Below are 21,798 nucleotides of genomic sequence, written 5' to 3'. Positions count from 1 at the left end.
TCTCTCTGTCTCTCTCTCTCCCCCCCCCCCATCACTCTCCCTTTAAAAAAAAAAAAAAAGAAAGAAAGAAAACCAGCAGAAACAAGAAAATCAAAAGTTATGTATTTTGGAGTTATCAAATAAAGATTTTAAAATAAGTATCTTTATTCTTTTTAAATATTTATTTTTTAATTATAGGTGGACACAATATTTTTTTATATATATTTTTTTTTAGTTTTCGGCGGACACAACATCTTTATTTGTATGTGGTACTGAGGATCGAACCCAGCGCCTCACGCATGCTAGGCGAGCACTCTACCTCTGAGCCACAACCCCAGCCCAATAAGTATCTTTATTATGATCAAATTATACAGAAGACAAAATTAAAAATGGATGTAGTGAACAGAAAACTACACATAAAAAATAAAAATTCTACGGGCTTGGGTTGTAGCTCAGGCAGAGTGCTTGCCTTGCACACGTCAGGCACTGGGTTCGATCCTTAGCACCACGTAAAAGTAAATAAACAAAATAAAGATATTGAGTCCGTGTAGAACTATATATATTTTTAAAAAAATAATAAAATAAAAATTCTAGAAATAAAAACAAATTTTAAATCAATAGGTGGGAGATTAACAATGGTTTGAATATGGATGAAAACAGAATTAATGGGCAAGAAAAATAGGTCAAATAAAAATATCTAGGATGTTAACAAGATACAAGTATGAAAAATACAAAAGAAAGGGAACAGAAGACATGAAAAATGCAGCCTAACACAGACCTAAGTAATTTAGGGAAATTCAAAAATTTTTTTAAATTAAAAATTAATCTTTAAAAAGGGTGGGGATATATGTAGCTCGGTGGTAGAGCATACCTGGGTTTAATCTCCAGTACCATAAAATACATACACACATACACATATATACACACATAAATGAAAATAAAACACTGTCTGGTAGGGTCTTTGTGTTTGGGGGGGGGGGGTTGCTAGGGATTGAACCCAGGACCTTGTGCACTCTACCAAATGAACTATATCACCAGCCCTTGGTAGGGTATTTGATGTTTGTAGATTTAACATTTTAAAACTATTTTTAAAAAGCTCATGTCGCCGAGAAGCCTGTAATACCAGCAGCTCCTGAGGCTGAGGCAGGAGGATTACAAATTCAAAGCCAGCCTCAGCAAAAGTAACGTTCTAAGCAATTCAGAGAGACTCTCTCTCTAAATAAGAGCTGGGGATGTGGCTCAGTGGTCGAGTGCCCCTGAGTTCAATCCCCGGTACTGTCCACCCTCCTTCACCCCCCCAAAAAAAACAGGCTCACATCTATAGCTCCAGCAACTCAAGATGCTGAGGCAAGAGTATCACTAGTTGGACACCAGCCTCAGCAACTTAACAAGCTCCTATTTAAAAAAAAAAAAAAAATTACAAAAAAGATCAAGGAAGGAACATGGTAAATGATATCTATACAGTTTTAATCTACACCTTGTGTGAAGTATGCACACAGTAACTAAAGTTATTGGTATACAAAATTATAATATATAAACTGTAGTAAATTATGTATGTAAAGTATAACATATATGTAATATATAAACTGAAGTATTTATATATTTATATTACTCAGTCATACAGAAGAATGAAGTTATGGTATTTGCCAGTAAATGGATGGAACTGGAGACTATCCTGCTAAATCAAATAAGCCAATCCCTAAAAATCAAAGGCTGAATGAATGTTCTCTCTGATATGTGAATGCTAACCCACAATAAGGGGGGAGGATAGAAGTTATCTGGATGAGACAAAGGGGAATAAGGGAAGGAAGAGAGATGGAAATAGGAAAGACAGTAGAATAAACCAAACAAAACTTTCCTATGCTTATACATGAATACACGACCATGGAATCCTAATTAGAAAAGTTATATTCCATGTAACGGATAATATACTCTGTCATATATATCTAAAAAGAACAAATTTTTTAAATGTGTATTTTACAGGCAAATAAATAAATAAATGTGTATAGAAAAACAGAGTTAGGGCATGTAGCTCTAACACAGCATTTGCCTCACATACACCACGCTCTGGTTTGGGGAGGGGAGGCAACATGACCCACAATAAAGAGATGGCCAAAAGGACAATTTAATGCAATTACTTTAATTCAAATGCAACAGTAATTAGTTATACTGTTAATTTAATTAAAAACAGTACTAAAGACTAATCAAAAGGAAGGGAGAAAAGAAGAAATGAAAGTATAAGAGGAAAAAAATCAATGTTAACAGCTCTAAGGTGGCTTAACAAAGACCAAATTTAGCCTTCTCTGTATAAGACAATTCACACGCTCTCAATCCAAAAAAATGGACAAAATACCTGAGACAATGATATGCATGACATTGAATATCAGGTAATGGTGATTGAGACTGAAAGGCAATAAATAAATGAGGTAAGCTCTAAGTTTGCCCCAATTTACTATCTTCAGAACTTTTTAGGTTCATGGCACAGGAAACTCTAAGAGTCTAGATAGATGAAGCCAAGACTGATGAAATCAAGACAGCTAAAACTAGCAGATCAGAAAATGAAAACTTCTCAGAAAGAGAACCCTAGAGAAATGCAGAGGAACCATTTAAATATTCATCATAGTATCGATCAGTGCATGTACACGTATAAAGAAATTATCTGAGGTCGGAAAAAAGCCATTCCTAAAGAATTAGACAGAATAATGGCCATCAAGCCCAAACAGCCAGAAATAGTTTGCATTCCCATAACCAGACTGGAAAAACTCATAATCATAAAGCACTGGACAGAATATTCAGGAAAGTCTTGCCTCAATAGTAGGGTATAACTACCCTTAGATCAAACACTATTGCAGACCCACCTGATAAATCATAGCAGCAGGCCCAAAATATCAAACTGTTCCCACAGATCTTAACCATACCTCAGAACAAAGCTCAAAAAAGATCTATAGGAATACATGAAATCCAGATTCACTACAGCATAGTGGAACATACAACTCCTAGGTAAAATCAAGCAAAAATTCTCAGAAACTATTTCGTCAGAACCCTGGAAAACAGTAAAAGGTTTTCAGTAACCAAGAAAAATGACAACTTTTAGAATTTAAGAAAAAGGCACCTTAAAAATGACAGGAAATCTTTGGCATCTTCACTTTCCCTTGACCTTTGCAAGCCTTAGGTTGGAAGGATATCTGGAAGAAGAGAGTAGCCAGAGTTTCCCAGTGTGGAACCCTGGTCACTGGTTTCAGAAGGACCTAACTATTATGTATAAAGAATTGTGTCAAGGGCTGAGGTTGGAGCTCAGTGGTACAGCACTTGCCTAGCATGTGTGAGATCCTGGATTAGATCCTCAACACCACATAAAGATAAATAAATAAGATAAAGGTATTGTATCCATCTAAACTAAAAATATATATATTTTTTTAAAAAAATTGTGTTGACATGGGTGCCGTGGCACACACCTATAATCCCAGCAGCTAGGAAGGTTGAGGCAGGAGGATTACAAGTTCAAAGCCAGCCTCAGCAATTTAGCGAGGCCTACACAACTCAGTGAAATCCTGTTTCTAAATAATTTACAAAAGAGGGGGCTGGGGATGTGATTCAGTACTTAAGTGCCCCTGAGTTCAATCTCCAATACAAAAAAGAAAAAAAGAACTATACCAGGGACAGTGGTACAAACCTGTAGTCCTAGCTATTTCAGAGGCTGAGGCAGGAGGATCACAAATTTGAGGTCATCCTGGGCAACTTAACAAGAACCTACCTCAGAAAAAATAAAAAGGCCTAGGGATGTAGCTTAATGAGAGAGTGCAAGCCTAGCATGCTCAAGGCCCTGGGTTCTATCCCCAGTACCACTTACCCCCCTCCCCCCCAAAAAAAGAATTGTGTCTATTCCTTTGTGTCTATTCCTGTTTCAAAATGTCTGGAGACTACCAAAGGACTGGGGCAATGTGCTTGTCACTCTTCTTTCTCAAAACTCAGGACAGAAAAGTGGCCCTCAAAAATCAGTGAAAGGCAGAGAAAAACCAAAGAATTCTGGAGCGAATGTTTACAGTTACATTTAAAGTATCAAAAGCCTTCAAGGAAAAACAAGAAAGAAATCTTCTCTGGGAAATTGGTGCCTTTCAAAAACACTTGGGTATACTGGGAGATACAGAGAGCCACAGGCATGTCCAAGTCAAGACTCATCCTCAGAAGATCCTTCACTTTCATCTCTAGATGGAATTGGGACATAGGACAAGCAGGAGTGAAGGCTAGGACAGAGTTGTAAAGAGACTCAAAACTGAAGAAAAGCCCAGCACACAGCAGAGCTACAAAAGTGAGCCAGGGTGTTTCTTTTTTTCTTGTTCTCTTTTTTACTATTCAGCACCTGATTTTCAAGGAAATCTTTGTCAAAACACTTAAATGAAGACAAAGCAAAAATAAAGAGGCTTCAGTAACTACATATGACAAAGACACACACTTTACAAAAATACATTAGCAGACATTTTTAAAAAATGGCTTTAGCATACAATAAAAAACAAAACAATACCCTGAGAGAAGAATTTGACTTCCAGAGTTACCAAATTAGTTGTTTGTTGGTATGAGGATCAAATCAATGGCCTTGCACATATTAGGCAAACATTCTACATCTGAGCTGTACCTCCAGCCAAACATATCCACACTTTAAAACAAATTACAGAACATGCAAAGAAAAAGTATAGCTTATTTTACAGACAATATTAATAGAAATTATAACCCCAGAAACACACCACTGGATTCACTAGGCAAAGACTTTAAAATAATTATCTTATATCTGTTCAAAGGGCAAAATATCAATTTAAAAAAAAAAAAAAAAAAAAAAAACAGAAGTTAGCCAGATCTAGTGGCTTTGGTGTGTAATTCCAGCTACTTAGGATCCTGACTGAGGCAGGAGGACCTTTAGTTTGAGGTTAGCCTGAGCAACTTAGTGACACTCTATCTCAAAAAAAAAAAAAAAAAAAAAAAAGTGCTAGTTATGTAGCTTAGTGATAGAGTACCATAGTACCACTGGGTTCAATTCCTAGTACCAAAAGAAAGAACAACCAAACAGGGCTGGGGCTGTGTCACACCTCAGTAGTAGAGCACTTGCCTAGCATACAAGAGGCTCTGGTTTTGATTAGAAAGAGGAGCAAAGGGGAAGAAGGAAAAAAATAAAAATTCTAGAGCTAAAATTCATAATAACTGAAATGAAAAATACACTAAACAAAAAAAAAAAGCAAGGATAAAAATCAGCAAATTTGGACCATTCCTAGTGAAAATATGTATAATGAAATTCCCATGAGTAGAGAAGCAGAAAAAAAAAAAATGGGTGGAGAGAATAAAGAAATAATAGCCTAAGCCTAGCATAGGACCACACATCTGTAATTCTAGTGACTTGAGAGGCTGATACAGGAGTATCACAAGTTTGAGAACATCTCAGGAACTTGGTGAGACTCTGTTTCAAAATAAAAAATTAAAAGGATTGGTGATATAGTTCAGTAGGAAAGCATTCCTAATTTAGATCCTAAACCCCCCCCAAAAAAAGAAATAATAGCCCAAATTTCCCAAAACTTTAAAAAACACATGAATCTATATATTCAAGAGACTCAAAAAATACCAAGAAAAAGATCAAAAAGGCAACCACACTAACACATAATAATGTTAAAAGTCAAGGGGGCTGGGGATATAGCTCAGTTGGTAGTTGCATGTACAGGGCCATGGGTTCAATCCTAGCACCACCAAAAAAAAAAAAAAAAGAAGAAGAAGTCAAGGGAAGTCAGGTATAAGGGCACATACCTATAATCCTAGTTTCTCTGGAGGCTAAGGCAGGAGGATCTCAAGTTCAAGGCCAGAATCAGAAATTTAGGGAGACTATCACAAGATTTTTAAAAATAACAGAAGGGGTTGAGGATGTGGCTCAGTAATAGAGCACCACTGGGCTCAATTCCCAGTGTGTCTCCCTCTCTTTCCCTCTCTCTCCCTTACACACACACATACACACACACACACACACACACACACACACACACACACGGGAAAAAAAATCTTGAGAAGCTACTTACCACAAAGGATACTCATTCAAAACACAGAGTCCCCAACTTACAAATGTGCAACTTCAAGTTTTTAACTTTACAAAGGTGTAAAACAATGTTTTCAGTAGAAATTTGAATTCTGAGCTCCTACCAGGCTAACAACATATGATACCATACTCTCAGCCACAATGACATGAGAGTAAGCTATAATGTCCAGTAGTGTAAGGGTATTACATATATTTTTAAGCTGGGTATGGAGGTATATGACTGTAATCCCAGCAACTTGGGAGGCTGAGGCAAGAGGAGCGCCAAGTCCAAGGCCAATATAAGCAGCTAGCAACAACCCTAAGCAATTTAGCAAAACCCTGTCTTAAAATTAAAAAAAAAAAAAAAAATTAAAAAGGGCTGGGGCTGTAGCTCAGTAGTTAAGCATCCCTGAGTTCAATCCCCAACAACAACAAAAAAGTATTTTAAGCTCATAATACTCACATTTTAATATGACATTTTTGTCAACCACAAACCATATATATGACCATGATCCCACAACATTATAATCCAGGTGGAAAGTTCATACTGTCCAGTGAAATTACAGTGATCATAATGTCCTAATAAAATGCAATATTCACATTTGTGGCAATGCTAAAGAAACTGACTATGCTACCAGTAGTATAAAAGTATAGCACATACAATTACTTATAGTATATTAATAACTGACAATGATAATTAAGTACAGATTCACATACTACACTCCTACTTTTTTTTTTTAAGTTGGTTAGGGATGTGGTTAAATGACAGAGCACTTGCCTAGCATGAAGAAAGCCCTCCATTTGATCCTTAAGCACTACAAAAACAACAACAAAACTGCAAAGCAGCCTCAGGCAGGTCATTTAGGAGATATTCCAGAAGAAAGCCTTGTTACTATAAGTGATGACAGCTCCATACTTTCACCCTCCACAAGGCACGGGGGCAACAAAATAAAGATGCAAAAAAAGGGACTGGGGATGTGGCTCAAGTGGTATTGAGCTCACCTGGCATGCGTGGGGCGCTGGGTTCAATCCTCAGTACCACAAATAAAAAAAAGATGTTGTGTCCACCGAAAACTAAAAAATAAATATTAAAAAATTCTCTCTCTCTCTCTCAAAAAAAAAAAAAAAACTATTGGTATTTTGTTTTTTGTGGGTTTTTTGGGTTTTTGTTTGTTCCTGTGAACATTAGGATGTCATTTACAGAAAACATGTTTGCAGCCACACATGGTGGGTGTTACATTCCTATAATCCCAGTGACTCAGGAAACTGAGGCAGAAGGATCACAAATTTGAGGACAGACTCAGCAATTTAGTAAAGTCAATCTCAAAATAAAAAGTAAAAAGAGCAGGGAATGTAGCTCAATAGCAAAGCATCCATGGGTTTAAACCCAAATACCAAAGAACTTTTTTAAAAATTAATAAAAAAGAAAGAAAACATGTTTGTAACCAGGTAGGATCCAGCTACTCAGGAAGCTCAGGCAGGAGCATCACATGTTAGAACCCAGCCTTGGCAATTTAGTGAGACATTAAACAACTTGGCAAGACTCTGTCTCAAAAAAAAGTGGGGGAGGGAGTGCTGGGGATGTGGCTCAGTGGGTAAGTGCCCCTGGGTTCAATGCCTGGTATTTTAAAAAAAAGTAAAAGGAATGGAAATGTAACTCCATGATAGAGCATCCCTAGTTTCAATTCCCAGCACCATGAAATAAAAAATAAAGAAATAATGAACTGCAAAAAAAACTTAGTACAACCAACTAACTACAACGAACCTCAATAAAAATTAGAAATTTTAAAGAATTCTTTAGGGGCTGGGGACATGGCTCAAGCGGTAGCACGCTCGCCTGGCATGCGTGCAGCCCGGGTTCGATCCTCAGCACCACGTACAAACAAAGATGTTGTGTCTGCCGATAATTTAAAAATAAATATTAAAATTCTCTCTCTCTCAAAAAAATTTAAAAAAAAATTCTTTAACCAGCTTTAAAAAAAAAAAAGTTACCCACAATCATAACCTTCAGAAAATTCTAGACCCAAATTTATCAGTGAATCCTACCAAACACATAAGAATAATTTCAATCTTACACAAATGCTTCCAAAAAAACAAAAAGAATACCTCCCCACTTGTTATGAGACCAGCATGACATTAACATCAAAATCTGATACAACTGTAATAAAGAAAGAAAGTCACAGATTAATTTCTTCAATGCCAACCAGGCACAGTGGAACAGGCCTATAATCCCAGCTACTTGGGAGGCTAAGGCAGGAGCAATGAAAAAGTATGAAGCCAGGGCTAGGGTTGTGGCTTAGCTGTAGAGTACTGGCCTAGCACATGTGGGGCCCTGGGTTCGATCCTCAGCACCACATAAAAATAATGATATTGAGTCCATCTATAACTAAAAAATAAATTATTAAAAAAAAAAAGTTTGAAGCCAGCTAGGCACAGTGACACGTCTGTAATCCTAGCAGTTCAGGAGGCTGAGATAGGAGAATCACAAATTCAAAGCCAGCCTCAGCAAAAGTGAGGGGCTAAGGAAGTCAGTGAGACCCTGTCTCTAAATAAAATACAAAATAGGGCTGAGGAGGTGACTCTGGTCAAGTGTCCCTGAGTTCAATCCCTAGTACCCGGAAAAAAAAAGTATGAAGTCACACCGTGGGTAGCCAGCCAGATCTTGTCCCAAAATAAATTGAGAAGGGCCCAAAATATAGCTCAAAAGCAAAGCACTCCTGGGTTCAATCCCAGTATCACAAAATAAGAAATACATAAACAAACAAGCATATGCCAAAATCCTAAACAAACCATTAAACTGGACCCCACAATGATAAGAGTTTATTCTGAGAAAATATAACTTTCAAAAATAAATCAGGAAAATTCTTGACAAAATAATGAAGGGGAAAAATAATCTCAAAAGATGTAGAAAACTATCATGGAATGAGTTTCCTATCAGTTAACTTTCATAGTATCTCATGGCTTAATATATTCATGTTTACATATTTTAAAATGGTACTGAGATGGAAAGAAATCTTGATTCTTGTGATAACTACAAATGGAAATTTAAAAATGAGTATGGGTTCAGTGTCTTTCTAATATGCTTGCCTGGGACCAAAAGTGTTTCAGTTTTGAGGTTTTCATTTTGAAATATTTGCATAGACTTTACCAGTTGAACATTTCTATTTGAATATCTGAAATGTTCCAAAATCCAAATTTGATACTCATAAGTGTCATACTTTGAAGCATTTCAGATTAGGAATGTTCATCCTTTAATATAGGAGACTCAAGTCAGAATTTCTTTATATTCAAGCAACAAAAATCTTTAGGGTATTAAAATTAACATTCACTACTAACATTATCTGTGTAGAGAGATAAAAAATGTATTATTGTTCAGCAGTTCAGGAAGCTGAGACAGGAGGATTGTGAGTTCAAAGCCAAGCTCAGCAACAGCGAGGCACTAAGAAACTCAGTGAGGGCCTGTGTCTAAATAAAATACAAAATATGGTTGAGGATATGGCTCTGTGTGGAGTGCCCCTGAGTTCAATTCCAGGTACCTCAAAAAAATTATTGTTCAAAAGTTTCAAATATAATTCCCATTTTAAAAAAAGAATCAAGAGGGGCGGGGGCGGGGGCTCAGAGGTAACGTACTTGCCTGGCACGTGTAAGGCACTGAGTTCGATTCTCAGCACTGCATAAAGGTCTATCAACAACTAAAAAATAAAACTAAAAAATTTTTTTAAAAAAGAAAAAAGAATCAAGGTTTGTGGCTCAGTGGTAGAGCGCTTGCCTAGCATGTGTAAGGCACCGAGTTCAATTCACATAATAAATAAATAAAAGAGAGTCCAATGGGGGCTGGGGATGTGGCTCAAGCAGTAGCGCTCGCCTGGCATGCGCAGGGCACTGTATTCGATCCTCAGCACCATATAAAAAATAAAATAAAGATATTGTGTCCACCGAAAACTAAAAAATAAATATTAAAAAAAAAAAAGAAAGTCCAATGACAACTAAAAAACTATTTAAAGAAAAAAAGAAGCAAGATTTTGATGAAGTATGTTGATCATTCAGCATGAAATAGCCAATGCTTAAGTTTGTTCACACACAAAAAAAACTGTCACTACAAAAAATTACTGAAATACATCCACTACTATGAAAAATATTTTAGTGGTAAACACTGATAAAATAATATGAACTACCACTATAGTTTTCAATATTTTTTAAAAATAATATTTTCCCCCAAAAATTCTCTGTACTGGGCTGGGGCTTAGTGGCAGAGTGCTTTCCTGGCACATGTGAGGCACTGGATTCGATCCACCACATACAAAAATAAGCAAAATAAAATAAAGTCATGCTCTCCATCTACAACTACCAAAAAAAAAATTTTTTTTTAAATCTCTGTACTTACCCCCATTATCTGTTCTTTTTAAAGCTCCATCCTTATGGGGACATAGTTCACATCTCTAAAAAGAAAAAGAAAAGGAAAAGAAGATATTATTTCAGATTACTAAAAGTATATCTTCCCTATAATTTCAAAACCAATGAAAACATGGAACAACAGTTTTTGTATTAGTTGCCAAGTATATTCCAGAACAATCCTAACAAAATAACTGTTCTTAATGATATGGGATTTTCCTTAGAGCACCAGATTAACAACTTCCCCCCTTTTCCAGATATTAGGGACTGAACCTAGGGGCACTCTACAATGAGCTACATCCCCAGAAATTTTTTTTTTCAATTTTGATAAAGGCTCTTATTAAGTTGTTTAGAGCCTAAGTTACTACCACTGGATTTGAATTTGTTATCCTCTTACCTTAGTAACCCTCCCAAACCATTGAGATTACAGGTATGTGCCAACACACCTTGTTTAAGAACTTCCTTTAAAATATGATATTATTTTTAAACATCCTGCCACAGTTTTTAAGATTTTACATTTATAAAAACAAAAAAGGCCAGACACAATGGTATGTACCTACGTCTCAGCTACTCGGGATGCTAAGGAAAGAGGATCAGTTGAGTCAGGATCCTGAGACCAGCCTGGGCAACATAGCAAGGCCCCTCTTAAAAACAGTACAACAAACAAAAAAGATACACTCAACATAAAACTAGGGCAAGGTTTTGGCATTTATTTATATCTATTTACTTTCTAAGATCAGTTAATATTACTGTAGTCTAGTAGGTCTCGTTTCTCCTACAATAAAGAGACAAAATCCATTGTAATTGACAGCACACAACCATCCCACAAAAAAAAAAAAGATCAAACCAGAATTTAGAATGTTGATTTAAAGTGGCAAGGCATGATCTCACTTATGTAATGACCTCCTCTCTAGAACTATGTTATTCTAGTTACTCTTATTTATTACTCATATAATGTGATACTCAAAAGTTATGCAGGCCAGGCAGTGGCATATGCCTATAATCCCTGGAGGCTAAGGCAGGAAGATGACAAATTCAAGGCCAGCCCCAGCAACTTGGCAAGACCCAGTCTCATAATAAAAAATAAAGCCAGGTTCGGTGTGGTGCATGCCTATAATCCCAGCAGCTCAGGAGACTGAGGTAGGAGGATCATAAGTTCAAAGCCAGCCTCAGCAATGGCACAGCGCTAAGCAACTCAGTGAGATCCTGTCTCTAAATAAACAGGGGTTAGGATGTGGCTCAGTGGCCAAGTGCCCTTGAGTTCAATCCCTGGTACCAAAAAAATAAATAAAAAATAAAAAGGGATGGGTATGTGGCTCAGTGGTAAAGCTCCCAAGATTCAATGCCCCCCCCAAAAAAAAATTATTGTGGATCACATTCTTCCACTCTACCATTTCTTTTTAAGATCGTCAAGAAGTCAGATTTAAAAAGAATATAACATGGGCTGGGGATGTGGCTCAAGCGGTAGCACACTCGCCTGGCATGCATGAGGCCCGGGTTCAATCCTCAGCACCACACACAAACAAAGATGTTGTGCCCGCCGAAAAATAAATAAATATTAAAATTCTCAAAAAAAATTTTTAAAAATAAAAAAGAATATAACAGAGTAAGTTTGAATACACTGCTTTACTATGAAGAATATATTCCTAGAGCTCACACTATTATTTATATCTCATCTTATTTCATAGCATACAACATAGTATACAATAAATTACCAAGGAAAAATAAGAGTAAGAAATAGTAAATAAAAACATCAAAATGCTAAGTCATTTTCTTCCAGTATTTTACTCTTCTAATTATCAACTTAACTCTTTAGCACCTCCTTTTTTATTACCTTTTTTTTTTTTTTTAGGTAGGGAGGGCTGAACCTTGGGGTACTCTACCACTGAGCTACATCCCCAGCCCTTTTTCTTTTTTTCTTTAATTTTGAGGTAAACTCTAGATTGATTGTTGAAGTTGGCCTTAAACTTGTGATCCTCTAGATTCTGCATCCTAAGTAGCTGAGATTACAGGGGTGCAGCAAGGCCCCAGGCTTGGCCACACCCCACTTTCTAACCTTAAATTTAGTCACCACATTTTACCCTTACTCCTCCTAAATGCTGGTGAGACCTGACTATCTCTCTTCACCTCTACAATTACCCTTCTGCAAGCCAACCTACCGTCTCTTAGGACCACTTCAATGACTTAGTATCAGTTTCAATGTTTTTTGGTTTGTTCAATTTTTGTTTGTTTGGTTTTTGTTCTTTGTTTTTAAGTACTGGCTATGGAACCCAGAGCCTCAAGCATGCTATACAAGCACTCTACCTCTGAGCCACATCTCCAGTGCACTCTTAACCAACCCCCAATAATGCACAGTATGAACTGGCTAACCTCTATTCTTCCCTCAGGTCCTTGCTTCAAGACACTTCATCTGAGATAGTATCTCAAAATCGCCATATTAGGTTAGGTATCATAAATTACCTATACCCTCCTTCTTAGCAGATTGATGTATATTAATCTACTAAGATACAGGGGATGAAATCCAGGGCCTAGAGCATGTTATCCAAGTGCTATACCTCTAAGCTATATCCCAGCCTCCAATATTTACTCTTAACCACCTCCACCAATGTACAGTATGAACTTTCCATAACAACACGGTGAACTCCAAAAAAACAATTATTAGCAATAAGTTATGTATGCAGGAGCTGGAGTTGTGGCTCAATGGTAGAGCGCTTGCCTGGCACGTGTGAGGCACTGGGTTCGATTCTCAGCACTGCATATAAACAAATGAACAAAAAAAAAAGGCCTATGTTAAAAAAAAAAAAAGAATCTCTTTTTTAAAAAAATAAGTTATGTATGCGATTAAGTTTATTTTCATTGATAAATAATAAGCTTCATTTCATGACTTATAGCCCTAACATCTATCACAGTCATCAGACACAATAACCAAAATACAAGACAAAGGAAGAAGAAAACAAAAACAAGCACACGTGGGCTCGGGCTCTAACTCAGCTGCAAAGCGCTTATCTAGCATGTGTGAGGCACTAGATTCGATCTCAGCACCACATAAAAATAAACAAATAAAATAAAGTCATTCTGTCCATCTACAACTACCAAAAAAGAAAAAAGAAACACTTGATAAAATGAAAGCAATAATTTGGTTCTAGCTGGGAATGTAGCTCAGTAGTAGAACACTTGCCTACTATGATTAAAGCTCTAAATTCAATCCCTAGCACTACAGAATACAAAACATCATTCTAAACTATAAAACAAACTTGGCACAGTAACTTATACCTGTAATCTCAGATATGTGGGAGCCAACCTGGGTAATTTAGCAAGACGACTTCTCAATATAAAAGTTTTAAAAAGAGATGGGGAAGCTGGGTTTGTGATTTGGTAGTAGAGCACTTGCCTAGCATGTGTGGGGCACTGGGTTGGATCCTCAGCACCTCAGCACCACATAAAAATAAATAAATAAAATAAAGGTATTGTGTCATCTACAAATTAAAATATTTCAAGAGATTGGTGTGGGGGGAGATATGGGGACATAACTCAATGGTAAAGCATTTGCCTTTCATACATGAGGCCCTGGATTCAAATGCTAAGACTGCAAAAGAAAGAAAGAATAGACTCTATAACTATAGAAATAAACCATACAACAACCTTCCCTTCACAGAAAGGAAGCACTATTAGTAATGATTTATCTGGGAAAGAAAGAACTTCTAATGTAAGTGTAATTAAATCTGATATCAAGACTATATATCTAGACTTACATTGTTTTTTCCCTGTTTTTTCTTTTTTTAATTTTTATTTTAAAAAATAAAAAAGTAGAATGCATTCTGATATATAATACATACATGGAATGTACATACATCAATCATATTCTTTTTCTTAGTACTGGGGAATGAACCCAGGCCCCAGTCCTGATAGATTATCCTTTCGATGATTAGATATAGATTATCCTTTCGATGATTAGGTATAAGAACTGTTGGGCAGGGGCTGGGGTTGTAGCTTGTAGCTCAGTGGAGCACTTGCCTAGTATAGTGTAAGGTACTGGGTTCAGTCCTCAGCACCACATAAATAAAATAAAAAATAAATAAATAAAGGTATTTTAAAAAAAGAACAGTTGGGCAAAGAGAGAAGAAAGAATTCACATAATACCCTAAAACCACTTTGTATACAACCAGAGATATGAAAAATTATGCTCTACATGTATAATAAGAATTATAATACACTCCACTGTCATATATAAATTTTTAAAAATTAACTAAAAAAAAAGATCCTAAAACCTTTCTGATCTTTAATATAAACTCAAAATGTCTGAATAACAATTAGGCGGAGGCAGGTATTGAACTCAGGGGCATTACAACACTGAGCCACATCCCCAGCCCTATTTTGTTTTTGTTTTTGTTTTTTAATTTAGAGACAGGGTCTCACTGAGTTGCTTAGTGCCTCACCATTGCTGAGGCTGGCTTTGAACTCATGATCCTCCTGCCTCAGCCTCCCAATCTGCTGGGATTACAGGCGTGCGCCTCCAGGCCCAGCTTCCAAAATAACAATTTCAATACAGTAATTAAAAGCAAAAATAGGGACTGGGGTTGTGGTTCAGCAGTGGAGCATTCACCTAGCACTTGTGAGGCCCTGGGTTCAATCCTCAGCACCACATAAAAATAAATACAATAAAGGTATTGTGTCCAATAACAACTGAAGCATATTTTTTTAAAAAAAGCAAAAATAATAGTCACACCTAAGAAATCAAAATGTTCTATTTTTAAAAACCCAAAGCAATAGATTAGACAATTCACAAAGAGATTCTGGGAGGATGGGAATGCGGCTCAGAATAGAATGCTTGCTTAGCAAACATGAGGCTCTGGGACTCAATCCCTCAATCCCAAACCCTTAAAAAAAACAAAAAAAAAACTTTTTAAAATTAAAAACAGATGAATCCCAACCAAATAAAGTAAAGCTTTTGGTAAAAGATAATTCCTAGGGTACAAATGTAACTTAGTATTCACAGGAATGAGGCCCTGGGCTCAATCCCAAAAGGAAGACAGGGCAGAAGACAACAAACTATCTTTCACTGTTGATGACACTATAATACGGTACTTTTATAAAGCAATTTAGTAATATGAATCAAAAAATATTGACTCAATTGCTTCATTCCTACAGTCAAAGGGAATAATAAATTACATTTATCAAATATCATATGCTGTTTTTTACATCATTTATATACTTTAAGACATAAAAAATATGTGTACAAATATTTTACATGGTCATTTATAACCCTAAGATTTTTATGATGGGAGTGATGGCACACATCTACAATCCCAGCCACTCAGCAGACTAAGGCAGGAGAATCCCAAATTGATGGACAGCCTGATAGATTCAGTATCAAAATAAAAAGGGATGGAGGTATAGCTCGAGCACCCCTAGTTTCAATCCAAGTACCACCCCACCCCTAAAAAAAAGAATCCCAAGAACCAGACATTAGAATTAACAGAAAAGGGTCTTAAAATAAATATTACAGCAAAGTTCTATATGAGGTTAATAAAAATGTACCTACAAATAAAATAGGAAATCTCAATGAAGGAGAAAAACTATTTAAAAAAGAAGAAGTGTATACAGACTGGGGATAACACAATGGTAGAGAGCATGTTTAATTAAGACGGTGGATTCAATTCCCAGTACCAAAAAAATGAACTGAATGCAAAAAAAAAAAACTAAAACTGAAAAAAGCAAATATGTAAAATGAAAAATTCACTGAATTTAGACTTAAGAACTAAAAAAGACAAAGAATAGATACAATGATATTGAAGCTATATCAACAGAGAATATCTAATGTAAAAACAAACAAACAGGGTTTCAGGGGACCTAGTAGATGGTACAAAGGGTTTGATATATATATATATATAACTGAAGGCCTGGGGAAAAGGGTGGTAAGAGGAGAGGAAGGAGGAAATGAAATGAGGCAGGAAAGTGTTTTGAATAAATAATGACCCAAATTTTCTCTCAATCCCAAGAAAGACAAATTCACAGATTGAAGAAAGCTTTTTTTTTTTTTTTTTTTTGCCTTCTGTTATGTGCTTTTCCGCAAGGAGCCAAACTACTTGCGGAAAAGCACATACAGAGGGCAAAAGTCTAAACAGTGAAAAAGAAAAAAAGGATGATACATCATAAACAAGGACACAAGGACACAGTGATTAGAAAAATGGTCAATTTTTCTTTTTATTTTATTTTTCCTGGTACTGGGCACTTTACCACTAAACTATATTCCCAGTCCTCCTATTTATTATTTATTTTGAGACACTGTCTTGCTAAATTGCTGAGGCTGGCCTTGAATTTATAATCCTTTTTCAGTCTCACCCTAACCCCGTCTAGTTACTGAAATTACAGGGCCTTGCTAATTTGCCTAACTGATTTGAACTTGAAATCTTCCTGCCTCAGCCTCCAAAAACTGCTGGGATCACAGGGATGTGCCACCAAGCCCAGCCCCCAATTTCTCTCTTTTTTTTTTTTTTAACAGGGAGAGAGAGAGAGAAAGAATTTTAATATTTATTTTTTTAAGTTTTCTGCGGACACAACATCTTTGTTTGTATGTGGTGCCGAGGATCGAACCGGGGCCGCACGCATGCCTGGCGAGCACGCTACCGCTTAAGCCACATCCCCAGCCCTCTTTTTTTTTTTTTAATATTTATTTTTCAGTTGTAGTTAGACACAAATACCTTTATTTTGTTTATTTATTTTTATGTGGTGCTGAAGACTGAACCAAGGACCTCACACGTGCTAGGCGAGTACTCTACCAATGAGTCACAACCCCAGCCCCCCAATTTCTTTTTCTAAAGGATGGAAATCCAAAGAAAGTCAAACAACATCTTTAAAATGCTGAGGGCGGGGGTGGGGGAGCACTGTCAACACAAAATTCTATATATCCATGTAAAACATCCTTCAAAGATAGTGAAAGAAGATATTTTCAGCTACAAGAACACAAGCAGAACTCATCATCAGCAGACATGCATTGTAAAAATGGATAGAAATTCTTCAGAATTAAGAAAAATGATATAGAAAACTCAAATCCTCAAAAAGCAAAGAGCATCACAAATGGTAAACACCTGGGAAAAGATAAAAAAAAAAAAGACTTAGCTTTTAAGTTCCTAAGATTATATATGATAACTGAAAGCAAACTGCTGAGGGCCATTGCCAAGTAGGAATGACGCATCGATATTTCCTTGCCAGCGTACCCCATGTTAAATGGACTTGCCTTGGAAATTTGCTGTGACCTTGCACGTGTGTTTGAGAAAGGTGACCCTGCTCAATGACCAGGGTGGATCCAGGATTAGGGTGTATCCTGCGGTTTGAGGAAGTATCCCGGTCCTTGGGTTTAGGGCGTTCCCGGTTTAAGACTATGGGTTTTAGGGAAGTTGGAGGTTGAAGATTATTGCTGCCGGGATTAGGGTGTTCCTGCTGCTTGTTCCCGTTGAGTTCTGGTGAGATTCAAATGGGATATTGGAAAAAAGGCCTCGTGGAGTAGGTGAACTGGGCGGAGGAGAACTGGGATGGCCCCAGAGCGTGTGTGGAGGCCGGTGTGAGTTCGGGAATAAAGATTGCTGTTTGAATCTACAAAGCTGTGGTGGCTCGTGATTCTGTGCCAAGCCGAGACATTGGCAGCAAACCATATAATATTATCTTCTGGGGATTAAAATATATGTAGATCTAATACATATGGCAAGAGTTTAAATGACAAAGGACAGAAGTAAATCGAAAAACCTAGCAGCAGTTCCACAACATGTACAATTTACACAGCATTAAAATATTTAAATAAGGGGCTGGGGTTGTGGCTCAGTGGTAGCACACTTGTCTGTCATGTGTGAGGCACTGGGTTCGATCCTCAGCACCACGTTAAAAAATAAATAAAATAAAGGTTTTGTGTCCACCTACAATTAAAAAATATTTTTAAAAATGTTTAAATAAGTGATACACTCTATAAATAGAATGAAAAAAAGGAAATACGTCGAAATTACTAGAGATATGGGCAAAAGAATTAAGTTGGATCCCTATGTGGTATCATATACAAAAATTAATTAAAGATGGATCATGGTTCTAAATGTTAGAGCTAAAACTATAAAATTATTGGGGAAAAAAACAGTAAAACGTTAAGTTGGTCATGGTGGTATATGCCTGTAATCCCAGCCACTCAGAGGCTTAGGTATGAGGATCAGTTGAGTCCAGGAGTTTAAGAGCCATCTGAGCAATACAGAACCCAAGACCCAACTCAAAAAATTAATAATAAAAAAAGGCTGGGCAGAGTGGCGCACATCTGTAACCCCAGTGGCTCAGGAGGCTGATACAGGAGGATCATGAGTTCAAAGCCATCCTCAGCAATGGTGAGGCACTAAGTAATTCAGCAAGACCCTGTCTCTCTAAAGAAAATACAAAATAGGGCTGAGGATGTGGCTCAGTGGTGGAGTGACTCTGAGGTCAATCCCCAGCCCAGGTTCAGTAGTGTGCCTCTGTAATCCTAGTGATGCAGGAGGCTGAGACGAGGCCAACCTCAGCAATTTAGCAAAATCGTGTCTCAAAATAAAAAATAAAAAGGCCTGAGGAAGCAGTTCAGTGATAAAATGCTGCTGGGACCAGGCATTGTGGTGCACACCTGTAATCCCAGTGGCTTGGGAGGCTGAGACAGGAGAATCACAAGTTCAAGACCAGCCTCAGCAGCTCATCAAGGCCCCAATTAGGTAACTTAGTAAGATCTTGTCTAAAAAACAAAAAAGGCAGGAGATGTAGCTCAGTGGTAAAGCGCCCCTGGGATAAATCTCCAGTACCAAAAATAAAAAGGAGAAGGGAAGGAAAGGGAAAAGGAGGAATAATAAAAACCTCAGGACTTGATTTAATAATGGTTTTTTGTCCACAATACAAATAGCAGAGACAACAAAAGAAAAAATTGGTAAACTGGAATTTACCAAACTCAAAACTTTAGTGCTGCAAACAATATCATCATGAAAAAGACAGCCTCCAGAGAGGAAAAAAAATTTACAAGTCACCTATCTGATAAAGGCACTGTAGTAGAATATATAAAAAGCTATCCACTAAAAAAAAAAAAAAAAAAAGATATACAACCAACTAAAAATTGGGCAAAGAATCTGAAAAATTATTTAAAGAAAAAATAAAAATGACCAACAAGCACATGAAAAGAATCATAACATTGTTAATCATTAAGGAAATATGAATCAACATCCCAATGAGGTACTACTTTATGCTCCCTAGGATAGCTAAAACCAAATATCAAATAATAACATACCTTGGCAAAAATACAGAGAAATTGAAACTTCCATGTATTACTTGTGGTAATGTAAAATGGGAGACCTCTTTAGCAGTTTCTCAAAAGATTAAAAATTAGCACATGGCTAAAAAATCCCCCACCCAAGGGAATTGAGTTGGTACATGAATGTGCATAATAGTGCTTTTTAAATTTAAAATGAATTTATTTTTAAACTTATACATTAAAAACATAAAAAGCTTGGGGCTAGGGTTGTGGCTCAGAGTTACAGCGCTGGCATAGCACCTGCAGGGGCCCTGGGTTCGATCCTCAGTACCACATGAAAGTAAGTAAATGAAATAAAGGCATTGTGACCAACTACAACTAAAAAAAAAAAAAAAACATAAAAAGCTTACATATTTATAGGGTACCAGATGATATGGTGATAAACTTGTTGAAACTAGGTGAAATATCTATCTCCTCATTTATCATTTCTTGATGGTAAAACACTCAAACTTCTTTCTTCCAGATTTTTGAAATGTACATTTTTTTGTTATTGATGGTGGTGTTTTTGTTTTCTCTGGTGCTGGGGATGGAACCAAGGACTTTGCACATGCTAACCAAATTCTTTACCACTGAGCTATTTCCCCATCCCAACATTATTGTTATCTATAGTCACCCTATTGTGCAACAGAACTTCTTACTCCTCATAATAGCATAACATATAACAGCCCAAATGCAGATAAAATCTATGTCCATCAACTAATGAGGAATATGTGGTATATCCATACAATGAAATATCTTTGTGTAATAAAAAGGAATAAAGTTCTAATAAATATAGGCACGTATAGTGAAGCTTGCCTGTAATCCCAGTAACTGAGGAGAGGCTGGGGCAGAAGGATTCCAAGTTCAAAGATAGCATCAGCAACTTAGTGAGGACCTAAAGCAACTTAGCAAGACCCTGTCTTAAAAAATAAAAAGGGCTAGAGATGTGGCTCAGAATCTAGGCACCCCTGAGTTCAGCCCCTGTTATACCCCACCTCCACCCTCCACTGCCAAAAAAAAGAAAGAAATGTCCAGAAGAAGCAAATCAAGAGACAGAAAGTACACTTGTGGTTGCCAGGAGCAAGAGAAACAGGGTAATGGGGTGGGATTGCTAATGAACCAGAGCTTCTTTTGGAAATGATAAAAATGTTCTAAACTTGATTCTGTTGATGGTGTCACAATTCTGTGAACAGTTCACTAAAAACCACTGAATTATATATTTTAAATGGTTCGGCTCTTAAGAATAATAATGTATATACTATAGAGTACATATGTACATACTCTATAATACATACTATACTATGCTATACTATGTATAGTACATAGTATATAGTACATATACATAGTATATATATATAGCTATATAGTATATAGCTCTATAGTATGTTGTTATTTGATTTTTAAAATAATTCTGAATATATTTAAAAGTTATTTATAAGTAAATCTAAAGCATTAAAAAAGATGAGATGCAAAATAAAATGAAATGGTAGACTTCAACCCAACCAAATAATTACATTAAATGTTAATAGACTAAAAAATAAGGGACTGAATAAAAGAGTATGTTAACACAAATATGAAAAATTAAAACCAAGTTGCATGGTATTTATAAAAGACACCCTTTTTTTGTTGTTGTTTTTGAGATGGCATCTTATTTTGTCACCTAAGCCGCTCTTGAACTCCTAGCTCAAGTGATCCTCCTGGCTGATCTTTCCTAGTAACTGAGATTATGTGCACACGTCACTGTACCCAGCTGAGACACACAATTTAAAAACATAAACAAGTTAAATAAAATTAAAGTGGATAAAAATGGAAACAGCAGATGAAGAATTATATAGTAAAGACAAGCAGGAGCATTTCATGATAATAAGCATCAAGTAAAGATGATGTAATAATCATAAAAGTAAGTTGAATACAGCAGCACACATCTATAACCACAGCTATTCAGGAGGCTGAGGCAGGAGGATCACAAGTTTCAAGGCCATCCTGGGCAACATAGTGAGACCCTGTGTCTAAAAATTAAAATTGCTGGGGATCTGGCTCAATAGTAGAGTACCACTGGGTTCAATCTCCAGTGCTGCAAAAAATAAATAAATGTGTG

The 21,798-nt window shown here is 36.5% G+C and overlaps 1 protein-coding gene across 10 annotated transcripts in view; it reads right to left on the bottom strand.

Moving 5' to 3' along the window:
* Positions 1-21,798, bottom strand: part of MLLT10 (MLLT10 histone lysine methyltransferase DOT1L cofactor) — a 199,945-nt gene that overhangs the window by 144,557 nt on the left and 33,590 nt on the right. For all 10 annotated transcript variants that reach the window (XR_014022418.1, XM_081297164.1, XM_081297155.1 and 7 more), the window contains one exon: positions 10,413-10,467. Coding sequence is in view for 9 of the 10 variants with exons in the window: in XM_081297164.1 (XP_081153290.1) it covers positions 10,413-10,467 (55 nt within the window). In the remaining variant the exon portion in view is untranslated. The remainder of the gene's footprint in view (positions 1-10,412; positions 10,468-21,798) is intronic.

This window comes from Spermophilus citellus, assembly GCF_964194105.1.
Source record: "Spermophilus citellus genome assembly, chromosome: 6".
Taxonomy (NCBI): Eukaryota; Metazoa; Chordata; class Mammalia; order Rodentia; family Sciuridae; genus Spermophilus; species Spermophilus citellus.
The sequence above is the reverse complement of the archived record's forward strand: the minus strand, read 5'-3'. Positions and strand labels throughout refer to the sequence as shown.